Below are 27,088 nucleotides of genomic sequence, written 5' to 3'. Positions count from 1 at the left end.
TCAACCAGAAGAAGATCAAATACAAACTACCTGAAAAGGGGCATATCATCCATTACCACAGCGGAGTCAGACATTCATACATCAATAAATTAATAAATCAATTCCTCTCTAGTGCTAGGATACTGGGGAGAAACTAGCCAGATTGAATAGCCTAACTGAGCTGTTTATGACTTGGTAACATACTTAATGTGCTTTTAAAGACATAAAACTATCTTGAAGATATCAAGGTAATATAGTTACCATAAAAAGGCCATTTCAAAATGGCAGAGAGACACTAAACGGAAGGAAGTTGTTAACGTACCTTCATTAGTACTGACTCGCTGAGTTTCTCCCGGTTGACGATCTTTATAGCGACTTTCTGGCATGTTACACAGTGGACTCCAAGCTTCACCAACCCTAGGAAAACACAGGAAAAACAAATGTATTAGGTCATAAAGGTTAAAGGCTTCTTAGATGACTTGGGACAAAAGGCAGGAAATTGTGTTTTTAAATGGGGAGACAATGATGCACTGTGCTGAGTGTGCAGAAGCTTTTCTGAGCACATTTTTCCTTCACATTACTTTATTCCTAAGAATAAAGTAATGTGAAGAAATGTAGAGCTCTGTTTTGGCTTAGCACTACCACCCATTAACCAGACTGATGTAAAATGCCTCGTGACCTCATGTACAGAAAGCTGATAATGACTTTTGAGCTGACAGTTTCTTACACAAACTGCCCTCTGGGGTTTATTTGAGTCATAAAGGCAGTAAGTGAGCGAGCCATTTGTGTTATTGATTCCCATAATGCACTAAACTGCTGCGATCCAGTCGTGTTGAGTTAGCTCAAACAGACAATAAAAATGTAGTGGTAACAAACGGAGACATTACAAAGCCAAAAGGTCAGCTGTTGCAGGGGAGTCAGTATTGACCAGAGCACAAAAATGACAAGAATGAAGCAACAGCCCAGCAAACTGTGGGAGAGTAAATAAAGATATGACATTTCAAAAAAGCTGCAGAAACATTCCCCTTTCTTTCTCTACAATAGAATAAAATACCAGTCAGTATATTGGATTCAAACCGTCTGCACTTGTACGAGTGCCAAAATCAAAACTCACACAATATAAATGCTGTGATTTGCTACAGAGCCACACAATCTTCTCTGTCTTGCCTTTAGAAAATGTCCCTAGGTATCCGTAGTTAAATGAGACACAAACACAGCAGAACAAAAGCAAGGATACCCCTGTGAGTGTACAGCTACAGTGGAACAAAGTGGTGTGTTTGTCTCTCTCTGATATATGAGAGAGCCGTAAAGACAGCACCAATCCATTTTCAGCCTGGTACCACAGAGCTGCACACGCATTACTCGAGATGCTTGCATCAGATAGGTTACATAAAAACTGAAACAAACACATCCACAAACACACAAACAAATGTTGCTTCTCTTTTAATGATTTCCCCAATGTCCCCACAGTGCTGCAGGGATTCTGAGATGCCAGAAGATGATATAAAACTTTGTAAACTAAAGAATTTGAGCCCTCTAATGGTTCGCACGCTGGATTTACAGAAACACAGAAGTGGAAAAATCTAAAAGGCTTGATTTGTTGCCAGTTCTGCGCTGGCAGAGAAGAATATAATGGGATTAAGTACAAACCCTAAATCCTCAAAAAAAAGTAGAGACGTTGTGTACAATGTGACTAAAAGCAGAATACAGTGATTTGCAAATGTTTTTCATTTGAATAAGGCATAAAGACAAGATGTTTAATGCTCACACGGATAAACTTTACTTTTGTAACAAGCACACATTCTGAATTTATTGCCAAAAAACACATTTTATAAAGCTGGGATGGGGTAAGAGAAGAATGGGAAAGTTGTGGGATGCTCTTAAAACCTGGAACATACCAACAATAAGTAAGTTCATTGGTATCAGGTGATAGTATGATTGGGAGTAAAAGGGAGACTCCTGAAATCAACAGTGGCTCAAGGTTTTCCACTCAGAGCAGGACTGTTCAGGTACATAGTTAAACAGTTCATGAGCATGATTCCTCAATGTACAATTACAAGAAATTTAGAGATAAGGTCAAGGTCAGGTATTGGAGCATATCCCGGCTACCAGGCCTGTGCCAGGCTCATGCCTAGTCTCTACTGGTATCTTCCCCGCTGAGACCCTCCACGATGCACAAGGGTTCCCCCGGCATCCTGACCAGCCTACTGAGTCCTGGGCACCTAGTGTGCAGTGAGCTGGATCAGGCCCAGAAAAACGTGCCAGGTGCCCGCAAAAGTGCAGCTGCCATTCCTGTATCAGGCTGCTGACCCGCCCCATCCCTGCTCTCCTGAGCATGTCAGCATTAGACACATGGTCTGGACAACAATACGCAAATATGAGAAATTGCCACAAAGGAGTCCAAAGGTGTCCTTTGGCCATCAGTCAGAGTCCAGGCTTCTTAGAAGTGTACTAAGAGCAGGAGGACCAAGGACAGAAAGACTGACTTTTGTCCACATGCTAAAATACCAGGAAAACCACACTGTCTTGCTCAGCAAACCTGTCATCTTTGCACGAGTCCAATTCTGTGGTTTATCTCAGCTTCACAGTCAGTGGATCGATGGATTACACAGTCTCACCATTCACAGACACAGATTCAATGGCAGTATCCAAGGCATCCCCGAATGCCTGGATCTTTGTTTTGGATCAGGAGATGTGCATTTCCAATGCTTTAGCCTTCAGACTCAGCAAGTTAAGAGCCCACACAAGGACATCTACATGATACTCCAGGGTTTGCTGCTCCTGTTACCCACCCCATTATCCAGTCTGTACAGGTACTAAATAGTATAGGGGCTAAGACGCACCCCTGCCCCAGAGACAACTGGGAAGAAGTCAGAGATGAAGAATACATGGCAGACATCAGCTGGATGAGTGAACGTGGGATCCCAGAATCCTCCAGAGGGCATTTCTGCTCACCAAGTTAAACGCCTTCTGGAAGTCAACTTAGGCCACAAGCACCCCTTTTTGAATTCCCAAAAGTGCGCAGTCATGACCCAAAGTGCCAGGACGTGTTCTACTGTCGACCTCTCAGGGTTAAAGCCCAACTGTTCAGGCTGCTGGTGTTGGAGCAGCGGATCAGGGATCTGCTGCTCCAACACCAGCGACCAATGCTCTAGCTCTTCCTCCTGCTTTCACTCACACTACTTTATCCTGCAAAAGAGGATAGTCAACAAGGTTTGAGGAGGTGGAGAAACACTGAAACCACAGAAATGTCAGGGGGTGAAAGAGATATGGAGGGAAAAAGAGAAATAAATAGAAAGAAAACATGAAAGATGAAAGGCAAAGAAGTGCAAAAGACTGTGAAGCAGCAGTAGAGTCATATTCAAATGGCAGGCCACAGATAATTAAGCAATAATGGAGAGCAATGTGTGGGAGTGAGGCTTGGGCTGGGGAGTTGAGGGGCCGTGGGGGCCATGAGTGGAGACACATGGAGGAGAGGAGGCGTAAAAGAGAGAGAACGACTGAGCAAGAAAGGGAGATGAAGGAGAAAAAAAAAACTAAAAAGAGAAAGATAAAGATTAAGAAAGATTTAGAAAAGAGGATGAAGCAGTTGAGCATGAGGGGAACAAAAGACAAAGCCATTAGCCCCGTGATGGTAATCATATGTTAATGGTTGCAATAGAGAAGCTCATAAGTCACGATAAACACATTAAAGAGAAAATATCTGCCTGCAAACGTGAAAAGTTAACTGGATTATTCGCCGCACCATTCATCTTCCTCGATGCCTGCGCTTCTGTTAACACAGGGTGCATTAGCAAGAGGGAAATGTGCACAACAAGACAGAACATTACAGTTTTACAACCACTTTGTGTTCAGATTGAAATGAACTCATCGGAGGAAGTTCAGAGCATAATACAAGAGCACATAAGACACAAACCTTTTTAGCACGTACATAAAGATCACCATTTCAACCAATAAAACCAATGCTGATGGCAAAGACACTAAAATTACAAGCTTAGAAGGTGAAATGCACCACCAAAATGAAAGTATCTCATTTTCATGTCAATATGAATAACTGCAAGTATTATATCTTGAACTTACTAGTCTACTTTTTCAACAACAATTGTATGAAATAACAGAGACTAGCTAAAGCAGCTCTGTGTGGATATCCTTTTAATGACAATGGTGATGGTGTTAAGTAAAATATCTATCCATTGTGCTAACATTGACCTAGTGCAGTGGTTTCCTGCCTTTTTTTTCTTTGAGCCCCCCAACTTGCATTTAAGAAAACTTGAGCCCCCCAGGACTGACATGAAAAAAACAATAGTGATACTTTGTGTATAAAACAATAATTGCAACATCAGTAGCCCTTAACACAAATTCTCTTACACGGTATGAATTATTTATAAGTGTTATACCATGGTTTCTGTTAATATATGCAAATCTAACTTCAACAACCTCAGGCCAGATAGAGCCTCGCACCCCCCAAGATCTCCGGCGACCCCCTAAGCGGGTCCCGGACCCCAGGTTGGTAGGACCTAGTGCAATGGCAAATTACAAGAAAAGACTTTGGAGGATGACGCCAAGACGGTAAGAATCCAACATATTTAAATATCAACTACATTGCCCCTTGATAAAAAGTCAAGAGTTCAGATAAAGTTGTTAACATAAATCTTGACATAATCATAGAATAATCATAGAATGCCGCCCATATGATACAATTACAGTCCTCAACACCCTTGTCACAGGTCTTAATCATGATCCTGCATAACTTCCCCCATTACCTCTATCTCCCCGTATGTCTTGTCTCTCTTCAGCTGTCTTGCCTGATGAAGGAAAACAAAGCCAAAAAGGGCATTTTACCATTGACATCATGTGGATTCTTTGGCTCTTGCTGCTAGCCTCGTGTAGAGGAACTGCACCTTTTTTCTGACTTTGCATTGGCTTCATTGCAACTCAAGGCATTGCAGATTGATTGGAACCAGTGGCTCACAATTTCAACACTCCAGGAGACAAAATTCAGCCTGATGCCATTGCAAAAGGTTATCACCAAAGACTTTAAACCTAAGCTTCATCTCATACAGGTTATGAACATCTGTGCAAATCCACCAAACGTATGCTGAGATATTTCAGACGGAACAGAAGTGGTGGAGAGACACTGCTATCTTTAGAGCTGTGCCAAAAGCATTGTATCTGTATTTTAAAATCAGGCATAGAAATATACGCCCACTAATAGAACCTAAAACAAGCTAGAGCTTGTCATCATGTGTGGGTGTAGTGTGCACACAGCAGATTGCCAACCCACACTTTATAATTACAAAGTGTGCACAAGAGACAGAGCCATATTTTATAGGCATAAATGGACAACAAAAGAAGGCTTAGAGGTTTGAGCTTAGAAAGACCAAACAATAAATGACATGAAGACATAAGATTTGCTGACAGAGTTGTTACTTAACCTGTATCAGGTATATTGTGATTTCTCATTAACCTTTCAGCCTATGATGCAAAACTAACACATGACCTGTCTACGGGTGACTTCCCTGTACCGCTTTCAGAGGTCTGTCTTTACCTTACACAGGAGTTTCGTCTGGATCTGGCTGGGCTGAGCAGGTAGGTTGTCTTTGAACATAGCTTCAAACATAAGGCTCTGACTGAGAGCATAAAGGATCAGAGCTTCACAGGGGGGACTTCACAGGGGGAGAATACAGAGAAGATTACCACAGTTGGTGCAAGTGTATATGAGTGAGGGATAGCCTTTGGATTACACTTGCCATTATAATTTGATCATAAAATAGTCATAACGGACTGTTAAACCAAAAAAACAAACAAACAAAAAAAACGTCCAAAATGTGCCTCCTGAAATTCAGCATTTATCTACCGTTGTGTGCAACTAGTGTAGGGGAGTGTCCAGACTCCAAAGGTGGTGAACAAATTTACCATATCTTCTTTAACTACTAAAAAGAAGTGTATTCTTCAAGGAATAAGATAGCTGTATCTCCAAAATTAAAGTACAAAGTCGCATAGAAATAAAATACTACCTTGAAATATCACAGAAGCAACTAGCAGTGCATAGCTTCCCCTAATATGTTGGTCTGACCTAATTCCATTTTCTGATCAGCTAGATAGCCCGTCAAAATGTAGGATCATGTGATAGAACTGGGGCTGGCCCATCAATCGGTGACCTATCCCACCACAGAGACATGGCCCTGATCTGGTATCTTTGTACGAAGAAAGATGAGGTAAAGGAATGTTTGTATTTTCCCTCTTGAGAGAACAGCTGTACTTTGCTGTGATAAAGTGTCACATATATAGAACACTATTTATTAACTGGACCTTGGAGGCAATCGCAGCCTGGAATTGTCACGTACAGTACACTGCTATAGCTTTCATTAACACACACGGACAAAGGCAAGCTGCGCAGCCAACCTGTTTGCAACACCACTGAATCAGTGAGTGCATCGATCTCTCCTCGTCTTCTCCCTCCTCCCAGATCAATAGCATCAAAAGCTCTCGCATTCACAACAATGTCAGAATAATGACACCAGCCAGGGACTTATGGGCTGGAGAGGCCACCATCGACTGACCCCAGGCCTCCAGTCGCCTCTCCTCTCTTTACTTTCACTGCCGTCCTGTGATTAATGATCTAATGTAGGGGGACCGCTGGAGGACGACACAGACTGAGAACTCTAGTCCACTGCTCAGTGAACATTTGAGCTGCCCAACATCTCGCCACTCTGTGCTGGAAGCTGCTACACTGCTTCGAAGTCATGGTTTCAATCATCCCCCCGCTGGCTTTCAAAAACCAGGGCTGAATAATAAAAAGTTTGAATAAAAGAGGAGCTGATTGCATCCAAAAGCCAGCCTTTTTACAACAATCTGCCCTTACAAGTGAGAACGAGTGTGGAAGAAAGGGAAGGAAAAACAGTTCTGAGAGCCATGACTGCGTCATAACTCATCATTAATGAAAACAGTTAATAAAAAACATTAGCACAATATTAGAGTTGTGAGATGTTGGTAATTAACTAACATTACAGAATGTTCTGGTTGTTTGTCTCCCGCTTTGTGTCACTGAGCCATGTGTCAGCACTGATTTGGTAATGAAGTTTTTCTCTCACTTCAGTGTCTTTTCATAATTGTTCATACTTCATGATGTCACATCTGTTTTCCTAAACCAGCTCATGTCCAAGCAGCATATTAATAATGGAGATTCAAATTAGTTGTTAACATACTGATACCAACATAGGTATTGATCTTATTGATAAGTATGCCACTCAATACACTGATCCGATTCCAAAGCTGTATGTATCAAATAGTTTGAACCACATTATCATGAGAATCAGGGTGCTGTTAAGCATCATCACTCTTCCTTGTAAGCATCCAAATTACTGGTCATTCAATGTTTTTTATATGTTGGCTTGTGGTGATGGTCACACCACAAACGCCACATAAAAAACAGCTTAAACTCCTCCTTTCTGGTGACAGGGCACTGCACACCAAAACAAGCCAGACACAGAAACAGATTCTTCCCTCGGGCCGCCACAGAGTCACAGAGTGATTTTGATGACTGCTGAAAAAACACAGTGTAACTGATGACCACTAAACAGTCAAAAATTAACTCTGATGACCAATAAACACTCACAGTCACTCTGATTACTACTAAACATTTGCAAAGTAACTCTCATGACCACTCAGCAGTCACATAATAACTCTGATGACCACTCAACGGACCATTTTTTGTAAGCCCTACAAATGGTTTATGCCTTAGAATTCAAGTTTTTAAAAAATAAGTCAAGTCTGTCAACCCAACAACCATGCCACACTCAAAGTCACTTTAATCACCTTCTTCCCCATTTTAAATCTTAGTTGAATCTTCAGCAGATCATCTCGACCACATCCAGGTGTCTAAATGCAGTGGTTGCTGCCATGTTTATAGCTGACATTTTGGATTAAGAGCAGTAGAAGAGGCGTACCTATTGAAAGGACTGGTGAGTCCAAGCTACATCAGGCTTTGCTGGCATATGGACCAGAGCCAACCATGTGTAACCATTTTTAGCACAGGGATGTGGATAGTAACCCACAAGGAGGATCAAAAGCTGGTGTTGCTAGCATTGCTGACGTAAACGAAACCAAACTACCGTGATTACATCTTAGCTAGATGGTTGGTCTGAATTTATTGCTATTATGATAAGGAAATATTGAAATGTCCACTTTATGACAAGTATCTCTAAAATGAAGATGAACATTTCCAACAAACACTAGCAAATCAAATTAATTAGTTGACATGCATTGTGAAGTCGAGCTACAGCTATAGCTTCATTAAGCCATTTTATTGGACAACTATCTTTGACTCAGTACTGGGGGGACCCAGTTTTTGACAGAAGTATGTCCTTCTCCACTATGGATTGACTGTAGGTAAAGTTGTTTGTCCCTCAACCGCAAGGCTGTATGGTTGATCCTCAGCTCCTACAGTGACATCTTGATGTGTCTTTGGGTGAGATACATAACCTCAGTTTGCTCCCACTACTGCATAAGTGGCATGTGAATGTGTATGGATGCATATAAATGTGCTTTGTTAATACTGATGGTCACTCTATCTGCCTTTGTGAATGCGGGGTTATGTAGCCTGTGTTGTCAGACATCTAGAAATGAGCTATACAAGCTCAAGTCCACTTACCACAACAGTGGGTTCTGATATGGCACTTTCTTTAGTCACTATTAGACCACCTTCTGGTGGACAAATTTTACGACACATCAAAAAACTGGAAAACAAATTATAAGAAGCAAAGCCCTTCCTTTCATTGTGTACTTTAAGAAGTTCATCTCCTGAAACTGACACAACTTGAACTGATTTTCTAAGATTTCTATTTGATATTTTACTATACAGTAAGATGTCACTCACAAACAAGGTCAAAAAGAAACATATGGAGAAGCATGGGGTATGGAATTTGCTGCAAAGCAGTTCACTAGGCTTTAAAATGAGAGCCTAGTATTGCACTTAATATAAATCTTTGACTTGCTTTGGGAGTTTCCAGCAGACCCACATTGGTATGTTTATGTTTGCTCTCTCTTACAGCTGTTTAGCCTGGCAGAGAAGCCAGGAAACCCTAAACCCCACTGGGAGAGACCTTGTCTTGCTTTCTGCTATCTTGCGAGCGCTCTTTTGGTTCAGGCTTCTAAAGCGTGTTGATCAGAGGTCGATTCATCATCAGCCAGTGCTGGGACATCCAGGGAGGAGCCGGCAAAGGAGGAGAAGGACCCCGGCTGTGAGCCTGATTTCCCCAACCATCGATCCAAGACACAGAGGGAACTAAGGCAAGAGGACAGGAACACTACGCTTGGGGTTCAGAGAGGCATTTTATGATCTCCACCTACTAACAACACACATCCTCAAATACACACACGCTGAGTGTTTTCAGCTTTATCCTCCCCACAGCACAGGCATCCATGTGGTTAAAGATCATTACCGGATAGCTTAATTTCCATCTGGAAGTATCTACTCGGAGAGAGGAGTAAAGGATGAAAAAGAGATGTCTCCTCTTGCGCACCTCTCTTACTTTCAAACTTGATCTTTCTGAAGCCCTAAGCCAATGCCGGCAGATGGTAGTAGCTTATGCTGGCTTAGCTTTCTCTCCCTGAGGCGCTGGTTCAGAGAAGCACGTTGCCCTTAGGCACTGATCTGTGAGCTGCTTTCCGCTTCTGCTCTCTAACCCTGAATGCTCATAGTGGGGGCTACAGCTCTGCACCAGGATCAGTGTTTGAAAGGAAACACAATGTGTTACTGGGGCTTAGTCCTCCAGCTTCTTCTGGCTGTACAGAAAGCCCCTGCAGCAGGGCGTGGGAACCCCCTCCGCCAGGGCAAAGGGCTGGAGTTGATGACCTCTCATCAACCAGAGCATGATTATTCGGTAAGCACAACATTTCTGTTCTCTTCTTCCCAACGTACCTGCCTCTACCTTATTCCTGAGTGTTTTCCAAATTTTGCCCTCGCTTCTTTACCCATCAGTGGGTTCTGACTCATATTTCTCTCCTCTCTATTCCTCCTCTCATCTACCGAAAAAAGGGAATGCACCAGCGGAAAGCTTTTGAGTCATACTGTGCAGGAGGGAGACGGCATGTCGAAGATCAAACAATGCTCGCTCACTACTCAATGAACGCGCTCCCTCTCCCTCTCTGTCTGTCCCTCTCTCTCTCCCACCGCATCTTTCCGCCCTCTTCATTCACCAAATCTCTCCATCTTCTCCACCTCCTCCTTAGCTCTTTTTGCATTTTCAGTCATCCGTGACGTTGGTTTACCCAGCCTCAATTCCCCTGCAACCCTCTAAACCCTACCAGCCACAGAAACGGCAACAACATCAGTAGCAGCAGAGGCTCCGACCAACAGAACGGCTTCAAAAGCAGGAAGAGCTGTTTAGCCCTGGAGTGCTGCAGCGAGGAGGGAGGCACACTGACGCATGCATACAGAAAATCTGTTTATTTGGCCTGCGTGAAATAAGACATTTGCTCAACATCTCTTCTAAGTTAACTCCAAGCACTTAAACAGGGAGCTTTCTGTAAATACAAGAACTCTGGAACTTTCCTGACAACCAGGACCAAACTTATTTTTAAGGGTACCCTGGAAATGCATGGGCTTTTACTCCTTCCTTACAAGTACTGGAACCAGCAGCTTTGTGTTGTTTGTTGCTTCAACGATATAGCCTTGTATTAAGAGAATGGTTCCAAAAGCATGATGACTATTTGCAGCACTCACCATCTTTTTGACTCAGTTGTACCTGCTAAACCTGCTAAACCTTCTGAGTGTCTATAAAAAGTGATTAACTCAGTCCAGGGCTGAGAGGGGTTAAATACCTCACCACTGTGTGAAAGTGTTGCTCCTTCTTCTAGTTGCCCTTTCTTTCTTCATTCATGGAGGAAGATTTTATTTAAAGATGCAATTTTTTGGGAGTGTGACCTCAACCTAATGGTTGATCATCCTTATGTGGACCACATTTTCCTCCCTACATGAGAGCACAGCTATGTGCAGTGTAAAGATACCTTCTCTCCACATTCAGATGCAAACAGGAGCAAACAGCAGGGAACAGTACAACTTTTAGGACACAGCAGTGCTTGGATGTCATTTGTGCTACACATTTTGTGAATTAAGACCTTGAGATGGAGTAAACAGTGGGAGCAGATGATAGATATTTTTACAGCTATTAGCAGCTGAAATCCCTCAGTGTCTGATACTGATGCACAGGGCAATCTTTATAGCAGTGGTTCTCAACAGGTGGGTCGGACCCCAAAAGTGGGTTGCGGAGCACTTTTCAGTGGGTCGCAACTAGGTGTCTAAAAAAAAAAGTGGTAGCAAAAGTCCTGAAGTCCCTTGTGGACATGCATTGATACCTTTTGTTTTACCCTGTTGTACTGTGAAATTGAGTAAATTTAAATGTTTGATCAATATTTCAACTAATGTATCTCCTCTTCTTGTAATAAATTGCTACTTTTCCCATGATAATGAAGTAATTTCACAAGTTCTCTAGAAAGTTGGCAAAAACTGATACATTATGATGGGGAAAGAGAGTATAAAAATGCCAGTTATATCCATTTTCTTTTTTATTTCAGGTGTTTTGGTCCAATCATGCTCCAAACTGCAACATATTCAATGAACTAAACATCCATTGTTGAAAACTTTTTGAAAACTTGGGTCACAATCTGTCATAAGACCAACTGGTGGGTGGATGAGATGCTAAACCTAGGTATATTTCAATTTCTATCAATAAAACATATCTGAGAACATTTCGAAAAGTGAAAGTCTAGATTTTTCTCTTGAAATGCCTTCCTGTTGCCTCAAAGCTAGACAGTTCCTGGTTTGAATCCTGGTTGGAGAGGTCATCCTGTGTGGAGTTTGCATGCTCCCCATACATGCATGGGCTCTCTCTGCATACTTGAGCTTCCTCTCACAGTGGTGACTCTAAATTGCCCGCAGGTGTGAGTGTGAGCAAGCTTGTAACCGTTTTATTATACTTGGCACACTGGGCACTTTTTATAGCACCATAAACCATATTTGTGGAAATTTTGAATAGTTAAAATCTAGATTTTCTCTTAAACTTCTTCAGCTGCTCCCTCACACTTTTCCAGTTGAATACAGGACAGACGGGTCAGGGACGAGTCAGAACGTGTGCCAAACATTTTGATGATTTGCACTTCACCTTGCAGGGAGAAAGTCAAGCACTCAAATAAGTTTCAGAATAAAGCCAATTTCATAAAGTTAATAATCTTACCTGTTATAAATAGGGTAATGTAGCCTATTTCTAACATGAGTGTTTTCAATTATTCCTCATGCAACTTCTTATACTGTAACCTGCCCTAAAATGGCATAGTGCCCTTTAACAGATAAGTTTACAGCTCACACTTTAACCCCAAAAGGAAAATTCCATTTGTTCTGAGATTTTATTTTCAAGCCTTATTACCCAGCCCTACAAGATTCACTTAGCATTCAAGTGAATGTTACCTCAACCATCTGTAACAATTAAATATGCTAAGAAAAATGTGTTGCTATAACAGAGAGTGCCAAAAAATAAGTCTTAAAGGGGGGTGATGGATGGGCCAACAACTCAAAAACTTAAACAATGGAAAAGGATTTGAAGTCCATTGTTAATTTGAAAAGTGAACAATTGGCATGTAGGTTTATCTAAGTTTTCAATCCTAGTTGGACAGGGCCTGTTTGTGTGGAGTTTGCAGGCTTCCTGAGATACAGTATATCAGCCTGGTGACTGGTGACCAGTTCAGGCTGTACCCTGCCTCTAGCCTAATGATGGCCAGGAAAGATAATTGATGGATGGATATTTTTCTCAAGCCTCAACATGTACTTGATACATGAAAGAGACCCTATACAGTCATATGTGTCCGACTGGAAGAAAACAGATGCCACCATGTGGATTCATTGATCCCAAAAAAGAGCATGACAAAGGGTTTGTATTGATCACTCTCAGATACAGGCGCCAACATGACAAAGTGATATTTTCAAATAGCCAATACTATGGAACTGAAGCCAACCTGATCAATTTCCATTTGTTCAATAAGTCCAAGACTGACAGTAAAGATGGCTGGAAGATGAAGAAAATGAAATGAAAGGCTGGGTGGATATCAAATAGGTTACTGTGTTATGCTTTGACTGTTCTTGTACATACTTCACCATCAGCTATGAGGTCAGCATATGTACAATAGATGGACAAAAGTATTTGGCCACACCTGTTCATTATTAAATTCAAGTTTTTCAATCAGACTCGTTGTCACAGGTGTATAAAATCAAGCACCAAGCCATGCGGTCTCCATTTGCAAACATTTGTGATACTAAATGAGTGGTTCTGAGGAGCTCAGAGACTCAGTTGTGCTACTGTGATGGATGCCACCTTTGCAATAAGATGGTTAGTGAAATGTCATCCCTGCTGGATATTCCAGTCAACTGTAAATTATATTATTAGAAAGAGGAAGCATTTAGGAACAATAGCAACTCAGCAACAAATCAGAAGACCACTATAAAATTGCAGAGCGGGGTCAGCGACTGCTAAGGTGGCATGGTGTCACCAACACTCTGCTGATTCCACAGCTGAACTTCCACTGGCATTAATGTAAGCACAACAACTTTGCAGTGGGAGCTTTATGGGTTGGGTTTTCATGGCTAAGCAGCTGCATGTAAGCCTCACATCACCAAGTCCAATGGCGAGCTTCAAATGGAGTGGTGCAAAGCACACAGACACTGTGTGCTTGTGGAGCGTTTTCTGTAGAACAACAAATCATGCTTCTCTGTTCTGCAGTCAGATGTGCAAGTCTTTGTTCAGCAGATACTGGGCAAACATTAAATGCTTGCTATACTGTGCCAACTGTGAAGTTTGTTGGTGGAGGGATAGCGGCATAGGGCTGAGTTTCAGGGTTTGGGCTAGACCCCTTATTTCCAGTGAGGAGCAATCTTAATGTTTCAGCATTGCATTCAGACAATGCTTTGCTTCCAACTTTGTGGCAACAGTTTGGGTAAAGCTCTTTGCTTATCGAACATGACCGTGCCCCAGTGCACAAGCAAAGACATGGTTTGATGAGTTTGATGTGGAAGAACTGGCCCGCACAGACCCCTGACCTCAACCCCACTGACATCTTTGGGATGAACTGGAGCAGAGATTATCAGCTAGACATTCTTGTCAGACAAGAAGAAGCAACAGCATTTGAACTCATACATTTTCTTTGGAATAAATGGCCACAAATTCCCAATGAAACACTCCAAAATCTCATGGAAAGCCTTCCAAGAGGAGTGGAATTCGTTGTAGCTGCAAAAAGGGGATCAACTGCATATTAAAATACTTGATTTGAATACAATGTCATTACATTTTCTGTTTGTGTTATGGTCAGGTAGCTGAATACTTTTGTCTATATAGTGTATTTTAATGATCTGTATCTTTTCCAAAATTCCAACTGAGATGGAATGAGCATAGCAAAACACACTGTATAAAAAAAACAAAACAAAACTAAACATACAGGCACTTTTTTTGTTAACATACTGCTTCCAACGCTGTATCTCTATCATTTAAAAAAACACCTCTACTGCAGCTGGTGTTATTGTTCTATTTCTATGTGTTTTCTGTGGTTGAGTTCTGGTTACAGAAAGAGTGGATCCTTGTGTATTTGAAGTCAGTTTCACATACAAACTTTATTTATATAATTTAACCCCAAAAACTTGAACACAGTGAAATGTGGCACATAGGCCAATAAAGTTCTGAGCTGCTTCGAGGCAGTGCTAAATTTGTGTACTCTGAAACAAAAATAGGAATAAGTGAGCGTGTAGCCCAAAGGCAGCTCATACTGAGCTATGCAGTTTTTTTTAATCAAACAAGCTTCCTGATTGGCAGATCTTGCAGAATTCCCACCCTTTTCAGCCTAAACCTGATCATTATGTAAATATGTGCACAAGTGTTCTTAGAAGTTCATCACCTGCATGCTGGAGGATGCAAGCTTCACAAACATTCTTCTGCCAGGAGGACAAACAAGTCCCAGTGCCAGAGGTAATAAATGCATGGTTACACAGCACAAAAAGAAAGTTGCAAAAAGTTCCTGGATGCTGATGGCTTACTGGAAACACATGGCAAACATGTTTGTCAAATTTCCACCCTCTTGCTTATCCGTACTGAAGCCATGTCTCATTTAAAAAGCTGGATTTTGCTGTTGCAGATTCTGTGGATTACAAAGGGGGAACTTTGTGGGCAGAGAATTTGGCTCTAGTGAGGAAACACTCTCCCTATTAAGTTGATCAGAGGCAGTGATATCGTTTCTTTTCTGAATCTCTGCGGGAATGTCGTCGCAGATTCAAAATGATCCACTCTGAATTCTGGCCTGACGCGACTTGAGCTCAGTCCGCAGAGCCGAGCGAGAGTGACAGTGTCAGAGGAATGTTCTCCCCAAATGGGAACATCAGAGCAAACATGAATGAAGACTCGATGGGCAGAGATGAGAGAGGAGATGGAGAGAGCAAAATTTTAAAAGAAAGTTGAGACTATGAGGCCAGTGACAGGGAGACGGAGAAATACTGATAAGAATGGGTGAAGAGAGGGAGAGACGTAGTCAAAATATGGATGGAAAGTGGGGCCTAGGAGGGCGGGGCACAGAGACTCAGATCTATTTTTAATGCCTCTGACTGGGGATCAGCAAAAGGAATGTATAATTACAGCCTCATGAATAATGCAAGCAGACTTCTCTTAATTAGCCACACCAGGCCCGATGCAGCAACTGCAGCAGACGGGACAAACACGTGCACGTGCACATGTACATACACAAAAACTACAGCTTACTTGAACAAAGAATGTCCACAGAAAATGATTATACCGACTCCCATATGCATGTCACTGTTGAAACATATGTGTGTGCATGCTAAACATGCACTCACATGCTCCTCCGGGGAGACGGGAGTCAAATAAAGAGGCGAAACGATGAGCTGAGGATTGGTACCTTGGTGATGCCTCTCTGATAGGCTTCACAGTGAAAGGAGCCCCTAGACACCACTCAAAGAGCTGCACTGTCTGCCTGTCATGTGTTAGATAACCCCCAATATAAGAGTATGAATTATTAAACATCTGACTGGATAATATTACAAAACCTCGCTGTAGCCATAAAAAGACTGCTGGCGGTGGCGCTGCACTTGTTCTGTATTTGTCACACACAAGCACGATCGTATTCATACACGCCAACACCAGCACGCTGGAAAAATCCTCACAGTTTCTGGCAATTACGTTGGCTGGAGAAGAAATGTGATTCGAAGGAGCAATTAATCAAACCTCCATCTATAATTCAGCTTGAGTTATTTCATTAATTAACAGTGTTTGGGTTGTCTTTGCAACATCTTCATTATCAAACATGGATCAAGCCTGAAAAGACATCAGTGAGACAAGTTTTCATCAACCTGTCTAAATAACCAGCGTCTTTCCAAATGGAGATGGAAATGAATGGTCCGAGCTCAACCAGGAAAACTCAACTATTCACGCACATCAAGGAAATCTGATTCCAAGTTGGAGCAACACATCAAAACGCTGGCAGGATGTTATTTGGTTGTTATCTGGCAACTCGACTTCTCTCATCTTCGGAGCTTTAATTTGTAAGCTAATTTGTGTCTGGCAAAGACAGGCTCGAGTATGGGAGAGGATATTGGATGTAATTCGATGTCTCACTCCATCTTCGTTTGTTGATTGGAGTTTAATTGGCGATGAGGGCGCTGCGTTCCCACTTCGGGGCAGACAGGGGAGATGACAGCTTGAACACATGGGCTGGAAATGCTGTGATGTTTTAACAGGGACGTGGACAAGCCCCCCACTCTGACTTATTCTTCTGTAGAATGAAACTTTTACCTTGGTCAAATTTTTGACAAGCTGATCTCAAAATAACAACAGGTTAAAGTGTCCACTGTGAGAATAAAACCTGCTATTATGGTCAGTTTGGACAAGGTTATTGGTAGAAGTACTGACTGTGTGTTGCTCAGGATGTAATATTTTGTAGGGGAGAGTTTCTGTGTCTATTTGGGGTGAGGTGAACCTCATAATGTGTGACATTGATGAAAACACAGGCTCACTATATTCAAGAATACTGTCCAGTGCTTTGCTCTCCCAGCTTTTCTTCCACCTTCCTATGTCTCTGTTTAGCCTTTCTTCTCTCCTGGCCTAGAACAAATGCTGCACAGGAGAAAGGTCAGAGTGTCAAAGCTTCACTATTACTGAGAGGTTTGATTGGAAACACCTCTCTGAACGGAAACAATGAAGACAAGATCTGTGCACCGGAGTGAGTGTGAGGGGGCTGCTTTGAAGTATGGAATACAAGATTTTCACTGTCCTACACAACATATCTCAACTACACATCTCTGTTTCCAGCTAGGACTACATAAAAGGGTAAACATGCATTAAGTATAGTACAGGCAGCATCTCTTCAGCTTTTTATGGTGGTTCTCCCCAATTACTTTGGCAGCTATGATTTGAATTTTTGCCAGTGGATATTACCCTTGCTATAATGCCTAATCATTTAAATAGAAGCTGTCAAAAAGCAACACATTATGCTGCAATCTAAAGAAATTCAACAACAGGTGTAAAATAAAGTCATTCACATCTTTCAGCTTGGAAAGCATGGCAAAGCCATCTAAAGGCTATGGACCTCCAGCGAACCACGGTGAGAGCCATTATCCACAAATGGGGACAACTTGGAACAGTGAACCTTCCCAGGAGTGGCCTGCCTACCAAATCAGTCCAAGAGTGCATTGATGACTTATCCAGGAGGTCACAAAAGAACCCAGAACAGTATCTAAAGACCTGCAGGCCTCACTTGACTCAGTTAAGGTCAGTGTTCATGATTAAACAATAAGAATGAGACTGGGTAAAAATAGCATCCACGGAGAGTTCGAAGGCCAAAACAACAGCTGACCAAGAAGAACTCAAAGGCTCATCTTACATTTGACTAAAAACATCTTGATGATGATTGATGAAGTCTTTTGGGAAAACATTCTGTGACCTGAGATAAAAGTTAAACCTTTTGGAAGATATGCATAGCCTTACATCAGGACCTGGGTGACTCCTGCTCTCTGCCAGAAAATCCAAAAGGAGAATGTCTGGCCATCAGTCCATTATCTCAAGCTCAAATGCAATTTGGTTATGCCACAAAACAATGATCAGAAACACACCAGCAAGTCCACCTCTGAATGGCTAAAAATTGTGCTCAGGCATGGTACAAAACAACTGTACCCATCAATTATTTGATTATTTTAGTCCTTGATTTTTTCTCTTTATTCCCACAGTACACAAGGCAGGGTTTTTTTTTATAAGGCAATATTACATACAGCAGATCATAGTGCTGTGCAGAGTCAAAAAACTAAATATTAAGAATATTTAGAGCATAACATCAATGTTAATAAAGCAAAAACTGGGCATTAAAACGCAATATATATTAAAATACAAGATTAAAAAAGAGAGACTTAACACTGTGCTTCAAGCAATAATTCTGATCTAAAAAATAAATATATAGCACCTAAATTTAAATAAGTTCATCATAATAATAGAAAAATAAAAAGCCAGATTAAAAGCACTTTGAAGTGTGTCATAACTTCTTTTGGTCAAAGTCTGTATTTTCTCTCATGTCTGCCTATAAAAAGCAGACCAGAGTTTGTCCATCTGCCTGATTAAAAAAAAAAAATCTCTTCTCTAAATCAGCACATGCACTAGATTTCAGGATTAAATTAATAACATAAAACAGATAAAAATCTGTTTCAGACACCTGTTGCTGCCACATTTTTTTACCCATGTGCCAGGTCAATTAACAGGACTGAATTGCAGATACCAGAGTTAGACCAATACATCCCTGTGAAGGATAGTTAATAGCTTTGCACAGATTCTGTAAGATTTGGTGGAAATATAAATTATTAACGACTAGTCTGACATATTCTATCCATTCTAACCTCTGAGTGGGTGAAACTTACAAAACTGAATCCCTGTGCTGTCCTGCCATGAGTTAAACTAAGGCAGAGTATATACAGTCTTAAAAACCTCTCTTGTGTATCAACACATGTATTTTTTATCTATTTTCCAAGACAGCTGCAGAGCCTCTGAGATGACTGATTATGACTCATTTGAATTGGAACCTTCTCCTGTTTTCTCTATTTTTACATCGATGCATAATCTGTGTTACACGCACATTCTGCAGAGCATGATAACACATAGTCATACAGGCTTATTTGCATATTCTCTTAAAGGGACATTGCTTTATTTTTGCAGAAAGCTGGCTTTCCCACCCAATTACATTCTTATATGCATCCATATTTTCTTTTTCCATTGATATTTTACATGCATTTTTCAACATTTTATTGCATCTTTCAGTCAAATATTCCATAAGAACTCCAGCTACAGCCAGTCACCCACTCATGCACTTTCACTATCGAACCTGTCTTTTTCAAAGAACAGAGCTGCAGAAGAAAGAAGTTCCCAAGAAGTGGAGAAAGTTGGAAATACGTTGGTATTTACCCCTGTGATAGCCACTGATATAGCTGTTGACATGTCTCTTTTCAGAGGAGTGGAATCATTTCAGCCACTCTTCTGGCTGAATCAATGTGTCAGCTGCAGCTAGCTCATTAGCCAAGCCACCGCTGCATCTCAATGAGGCAACATGGGAATTTCTATTAGCCACCAAAAACCAGATCGCTCTCTCCGTTTCTCTTTTAACTGAACTGACTCTATCACTCTCACATTGTCTCCTCATTCCCTCTCCTTAGTCAATCACTCCTCTTCCTTTCTTCTTTCTCAATCTCCCCTTATTTTTGTTGTTGCCCAATATGTCTCTTTTTATTCTGCACCCCCACCCCCACATGTCTCCCAGGGGGTACAAGGAGAGATGGCTCTGCTGTTGCATCATGCCTCCCCAACATGGTTTGTGTGTGTTTTTGTGTGTTTAAGTGGGTGTTTGTAAGAAAATATTAAATTCTTAAAGACAAGAGTGAAAAAGAGAAAGTCTTACAAAGGCAAGGAAAGCTGCTGCACTGGCCCTCTTTGAACACTCTTAAGCTTGTCTGTAATTATCAATGATTCTCTGTGTTTATATATGCCTTTTTTTGTGCTTGAGCAGTGCACATGTGTGTTGCAGTGAGTAACGTCCCGGCTGCTGAATGGAAATGAAAGCGGTTCTGGCGAAAAGCCAAGGCCCAGATTGCCCGCTTTACTCAGAGACAGGACTCACGTCACAGGGTTTGGAATGCTGCCTCGGACAAAAAGTGCAGATACGTACAAACCTGACACACATACGGACACAGGGGAGCACTAAAATAAAGTACATAGAAACACCAAGGGCACTTCACTGAGAGTCCATTTCACCTGGCCTTTTTTAGCGAACAAAGCACGATCTGAGAGTGAGATGTCTGAAAGAGCCGAGGGAAAACGGTCTGAACAGCAAAAGAAGATAATATGAAAAAAAGGGTAAAGGAGAGAGAAGCCTGAATAGTGTTGACTGGAGAAAGCACAGCAACATTTCATAATTTAAAAGGAGAGTAACTCAAGAAGACAGGGGGATAGATAGAAACAAAGAGGAGAGGGAGAGACTGAGTGCCAGGTCTACGTACTACACCGCCCTGAAAACTGAGGGAGCAGAGAGACATCTGTTCAACACGACTTCAGGGGGCTTTTACTGTGATGTCAGCCTGTCACCACATACAGGACTGCAGGAGCAGAATCACACTGAGACTACACACATACACCCACCTTATAGCATACACTGTCTCGCTTCATTTCCCTCTCTTTATATTCTATTCCAAAGCTAAATCCTAGAGACAAATGAGGCGACTTAAGCCTCTTAAACTTTTAAATTTGTCTGTAATAATGATGTTATGATAAGTGCTCCAGCTAAATACATTTTTTTATGTTAACTGATACAACAAAATCCCCCAAAGTAGTGCTTAAAAACTCAGCTCTATCATTAGATACTGAACCAGCAAAACTTTTACTGAAATAATACTTTATTCTCTGTCCTTGTCCTCTCATTTTTCATTTACTGCTATACTTTACTTTTTTCCTCTCTAACTCTCTCATCTATGCAAAACCTGCACCCTTTATACCAAGTTACTGCATCACAGTAATATCTGCCTCCATCACAAACATTCAAACATATGCATACAGCCAGGCCTGCCCACAGAATTGGCTGGGACCCTGAAAAAACCAAGGCCTGCCTAATGGTCCCTCCACAGGTGTGATTTATTGATGATATCTACACATGTGGGTTGGATCAGTAGCATTTGTGCTAGCATCCCGGCTAATAGTTACATTATTTTGAGGCTGAAAAGTGTGTCAAGCTGGTATTGGGTTCTGACGTTTAACTTATTTATTCCACTTTTTCATCACTGTCTCCACACATTTTTCCTACTTTTAATTCATTTTTGCAGCTTTATGCTAATTCTGACCAATTTTTATGCACTTTTTAATTGCTTTTCATTGTTTTTTTTCTTACCTATTTTGCCTTTTTTATCTTCTCCAGTGTCTTTTTTAAGCCATTTTGCCACATTTACCTATTTTTGCCACTTTTTACCCACTTTTCACCATTTTCTCCAGCCCACTATTGCCCCTTTTGCCTTACGTAGCCCCTTTTTGTCTTTTTAAACCAATTTGTGCCAAATTTGACTAGTTTTTTTCAATGTTTACCTATTTTGGCCACTTTTCACTATTTTTTTTACCATCCAATTTGCATTGCTTAGACCCTTTTTGCCCTTTTAGCCCATTTATTTTTTCTTTTAACCCGTTTTTGCTACTTTGAACCACTCTTCACCATTTTCCCCAACCCTTTTTACCATTCAGAGTCTATTTTTGCCACTTTCAACCCACCATGGCCACTCTGGAACCACTTTTTTTTAATCACTTTTTTCAGTCAGTTTTTGCCACTGTTTACCTGTTTTTGCCATTTTACCACTTTTCACAAGTTTTCCTGCCCACTGTTGCCCTTTTTCCAACACTTAACCCATTTTTGATTAAATTATGTAGTCCCTTCTTCTTCATCCTGACTTTTGTGCACATCAGGCTCAAGTCTGACATTATTTCCTAATGGCTTGATGGTGCCATCCACATTGTTAACATGACTAAAAAAAGGTAATTCTGTTTTATGAAAATGGGTTTTTATTTTGAAAAAGGCTATACTTTACTACAGCATAAATAAATAAATAGATAAATTAAAAAAAAAACAAAAAAAAAAATGATTGTAGTTGTTGTCAAGTTTGTCAAAGTAAAAATATTTCAAGTAAATATAAAATTCCAAGTAGATATAAACTATGATGAACACATTAAGTTTATAAAGTGATTATAAAGGTGATCATAAAGGGTATATAAAACATTATTCTATCACAAATAATTAAAATAATGAAACGTATTTTCAAGCCAGAACTAATTTATTCAGCACACTGTGATGACCCATGACTGTGACAGTGGTCCTCCTGCTGTCTTGTCCCCCTCCATGTTGCCTTCAGGTAGGGAGGGGTGAAGCCAGTTTATTGGATGTCATACACCTGAGCAGGCTATGTCTGGGTAGTTTTCAATGTAGTGATGTAGATGGACATATTTCTTTCTTTTTTAGTGTTCAGGGTCATTTTTGCTTAGCTCAGCAAGAAGATTTGGCTCTTTTGGCTCAGAGACAGTTTTTCATTTGGTACCATTTTAACTTCATTAGCTCAAATCATTTAGCAATGTTTTGACATGTGATTGGTATTTGTGGCTGTATTTTACTCCAGTTGTGCTTATTTCCTAATAAATGAAAAAATCATGTAACTATTTTCTGAAATATTCTGTTTTCCCAAAAACACCTTGGGAGTCTCTGGTTGGGCCCTATGAAAGCTTTAATTTGAAACAATTATGGTACACCATCAAGCATGTGTCATTAGTGTGAGGTCTGCCTGTGGTGGAAGGGTGGAGAGACAAAATATCCTTATTCTGTAAATCAAGTTTAAAAACCGCTCTCAAACAGATTGATCACATAAAACATACAGCTCTTTGAACCTGCTCCTTCTTGACTGTAACATTACTACCAAGGCAACCTCTCAGGCCATCTCTCTCTATATATTGCATCATCATCATCTATAGTTTGCTGTCTTTGTTTTGCCTTTACAACACCACTTCATTATTCATCATTGCAAAAACACTCATGTACATATTACAAATCTTAACATTAAATAAGGCCATGTTAGTTTCAATAAATTATTGTTAAATCTATTCTGAACTGCATGGTCTCATTCTTTGTCCAGCTCATTGAGCACATACTTTGCCTAGTAATCCAGTGTTAGTTTACACTTGCCACCACAATGCATGATGGTAGATAGTCATTGGTAAGAAGGTGTAACAAATAATCCCCTTAGTTGTCTATCCTCAGTTGAACTGAAGTAGTATCTGACCTGTCATGATGAGGACTGTCCCAAAGCTCTTAAATCACTCTGAGGTCAGAGGAGAGAGGAGGGAGATCTGAGCACCAATGAGTAAGAGCATGCCTCCTGGAACTCATTCAACTGACCGACACGCCTCCTTGCCGAATATACCTTACTGATTGGATGCTGCAGTGCAGTGGGACTTAATAAAACTTCACATCATTGGAGTTTAATAAGAGAAAAAAAGCAAGGTTAAAACAGACACAAAAGGAACAACACTGACATGTCGGTACACTGCTGGTCATTCATGTACACATGGATTTGATCAGGTAGCATACAGAGACAAAACACTGTTACTGTTTGTGTTTGTGCAGAAACAATCTGCTGTTTAAGCTGCTCATCTGGTGCCGCAATCACTAACGGTTGTCTCTCCACGTGACACTATCAGTTCTACACTACTCCTAACAGTGCTTTCAAACTAGTCTACAATATATAGTTTTTTGGAGGTTTTTTCTTATCACTGGGACAATGCTACTCAAAGCTGAATGCCTCATAACGTGTATTGCAACGCCAAAAAAAAGTTTTCACCCACTTGAATTTAACCTTTTTACTGATTTCAGAAATCAATCATTGTCATTATAAAAAAATGATAATAATGTCAAAGTGAAAACAGATTTTATAGAAGTAATGTCAATCAAATTGCTCAAGCTCTGTCAGGTCGGACAGGGATCAGGCTGAACAGCCCTTTTCAAATCTAGCCAAAAAATTATCTGTTGTTGACGTCTGAGCTCTAACTCAGCTACTCCAGAACATTCACCTTGTTGATTTTAAACCATTTCTGTTTAGCTTTTGCTGTATGGTTTGGTTCATTGTCTTGCTGGAAAATAAATCTTCTTGTGAAGCCGTAGTTCTCTTGTAGACTGAAAAAGATTAAGATTCTCAAGGATTTTCCTATATTTTGCTGCATCAATTTTACCCTCTACCTTTATGAGCCTTCCATGTCCTAGAAGATTCCCCAGAGCATGATGTTGCCACCACCATATTTCATAGTGGAGATGGTGCGTTTGTTCTAATGTAGCGTCTTCTACTTGACCACGGAGTCTCCCACATGCCTTCTGGCAAACTCTGCTCTAGTTCTCTTTGCCACTCTCCCATAAAGCTTTGACAAACCCAGGCAACAATTGTTGTATGTAGAGTCTCTCCCATCTCGACTGATGAAGCTTGCAATTCCTACAGAGTAACATAGGTGTCTTGGTGGCCTCTCACTAGTCTTGTCTGGCTTATACTTTCAATAACCTTTTCTCTGAGTTGCATGGAGTGTTCTTTTGTCTTCATGGAGTAAAGGTAGCAAGAAATACTGATTAACCAGTGACTGGACCTTCCAGAAACAGGTGTCCTTGACTTGAGACACATTCACTGCACTCAGGCAATCCTCGTTTCACTTACTGTAAAACTACTAGCACCAATTGTCTGGACCTCTGTTGAATTGGGTCAGTCACTTTAAAGGGAGTGAATATTATATATATTTACTTACATTTTCTTTTACATGATTTTCTTTTCTTGGTTTAAAAAGCCAAATTATATTGACCATGATCAATTTATAAAAACAATTCAAGGGTACAATATCCAAGGGGGTGGATATTTTTATAGGGGCTGTATTATGTAAGAAGTGAGTTATTTCAGACACAGCCTGTGACTGCGATTGCTTGCATTCTTTAATGGTTGTTTGTATATTGTGTTGCTAATTTTTAATGTTATTAAAATGTGTTACTTCTTATGCTATTGAAATTTCAGGATCAAATGTAACATTTTGCTCTTTAAATGTCACTATTATTAGACTATCCTTAATCTTTGCCAGGTTAACTAACCGGTGATTTACAATGTCACCTTTTCTGACATTTTGCAGACTGAACAATTAATTGGAAAAATGATGATCAAATTTATCAATGAAAATAATACGTAGCTGCGGGTATAATGCTTTGCAACATTTCCAAGCAGTGTGGCAGCATATATATATGTATCACACTCTGTGTTAAGCACCGTATGATATTACATCAAGGCTCATACTTCATAAACCCCAGCAGGGCAGCTCAGCTCCACTATAAAACAATGAATTACATTAGTATTGACACCACTTTGCCCTCACTGGCCAAAGAGCAGATTAAACTTAAAGAGCACCAGGAGAGGAAAGCCTCCGAGAACAAAATCAAAATAAGTGTTTTGTTGAAACTGCAGCATTAATCAATAAACTTGTATATTGTCTTCATTAGCTGCTGAGCATGTTCAAAATGTCACCAGACACCTGGCTGCAGCGGTGAACTCTCAAAGACCTCTGCTGTTGTCCTGTTCATCTCCAAGGCCATCAGTGAGAGAAAATACAGCGGTCATTAAAATAATAATGATACAGTTAGAGCGACTGACAGAGTATTGATCCAACACAACACCCCCCTCACACAGCTATGTGACGAGCCAAGCTGTGATTGCTTGTGCTTGCTTGTTGTGTTTATAATATGCATTTGTATACATTGTCAATAATACAGGAGCTGTTAACAGCTGGACATAAAGGATGAAAAATGGTCCAAACAGTCCAAACAGAGTCCATTCATGGCATTAAGTGATGACATCACAGACATTATCAATGCCCAGTGTCAGTGCAGACTGTGCTGAAACATTAGTCATGTTTGCAGAGGCTGATGATGGCTTTTATATATCATGTTAATGCTCATGAAACTGTCACAGGAGCCTTGCAGACATGGGAGGTATCCCTGACATGCTTATTACATGCTGTACATCACTAGACCAGTGTATGTACTGGCATAACGGCCATGAATGAGCCTGTCTTGATGGCATGATGCATGTCGTACCTCTGTGATTGATGCCTGCGAGTCAGGTTAGACTCTCTGCATCACTTGACAATCAGAGACAGAAACAAGGATTTGACTGAAGACCTCTCAAACGCCTTTTCTGACAGCGACTGTTGGCCTCCATCAGGTTATTCCTAGCTCATGATGGGAACAACTCAAGCTCAAGTAAACCAATTTCTGCATTCTTCTACACGTCCTTCACGGGGAAGTCTCATTTTAAAGAGACGCACTCTGCGACGCGTGGCCGAGCTGCAACTGCCAATCAAGATGTCAGGAGTGCTGATGGACAATGCCCATTGGTGGCAGATGGAGGGGCTTGAGAGGGGGCGGGGTTGGGTTCATGTCAAGGGCTCTGCAAGCAAAAGAGGGTTGCTATGGTGTTGCTATGGAGACAAGGTGGAGGGAGAGGAGGTTTATGATAGACGCTGATGGGTGGTTGGCACCAGAGGTTAAAGCGAGGAAGGGGAAATGTGTGTAAGCATGTGAGTGTGTGTTAGCCTAACTTTGCAGCACAATTTGTATACAACCATAACTCCAAAAAAAAGTTGGGGTAATGTAAATGAAAAAACATAATGCAATGATTTGCAAATCTCTTAAATCCATATTTTATTCACAGTAGAACATAAACAACAAATCAGATGTTGAAACAGACATTTCACCGTGTCAGGAGAAATATAAGCTTAATTTGAATTTTAAGGTATGAACACATCCCAGAAAAGTAGGGACAGGGCCATATTTACCAGTCTGCAAATGACTGGAAAGTGAGAAGACCAGTTGCTGGAGTTTTGGGAGAGGAATGTTGTCCCATACTTATCTGATGTAGGATTCAAGCTGCTCAGTGTGGTTTCAAAAAAAAAAAAAAAAAAAAAAATCTCAGATCTTCAATTCATCT

General features: G+C 40.8%; 1 protein-coding gene across 3 annotated transcripts in view; it reads right to left on the bottom strand.

The window, feature by feature from the left end:
• Window positions 1-27,088, bottom strand: part of brsk2a (BR serine/threonine kinase 2a) — a 271,523-nt gene that overhangs the window by 113,370 nt on the left and 131,065 nt on the right. For all 3 annotated transcript variants that reach the window (XM_041796353.1, XM_041796355.1, XM_041796354.1), the window contains exon 2: window positions 302-396. In XM_041796353.1, coding sequence (XP_041652287.1) covers window positions 302-396 — 95 coding nt within the window. The remainder of the gene's footprint in view (window positions 1-301; window positions 397-27,088) is intronic.

This window comes from Cheilinus undulatus, linkage group 9, assembly GCF_018320785.1.
Source record: "Cheilinus undulatus linkage group 9, ASM1832078v1, whole genome shotgun sequence".
NCBI classification, from domain to species: Eukaryota; Metazoa; Chordata; class Actinopteri; order Labriformes; family Labridae; genus Cheilinus; species Cheilinus undulatus.
The sequence above is the reverse complement of the archived record's forward strand: the minus strand, read 5'-3'. Positions and strand labels throughout refer to the sequence as shown.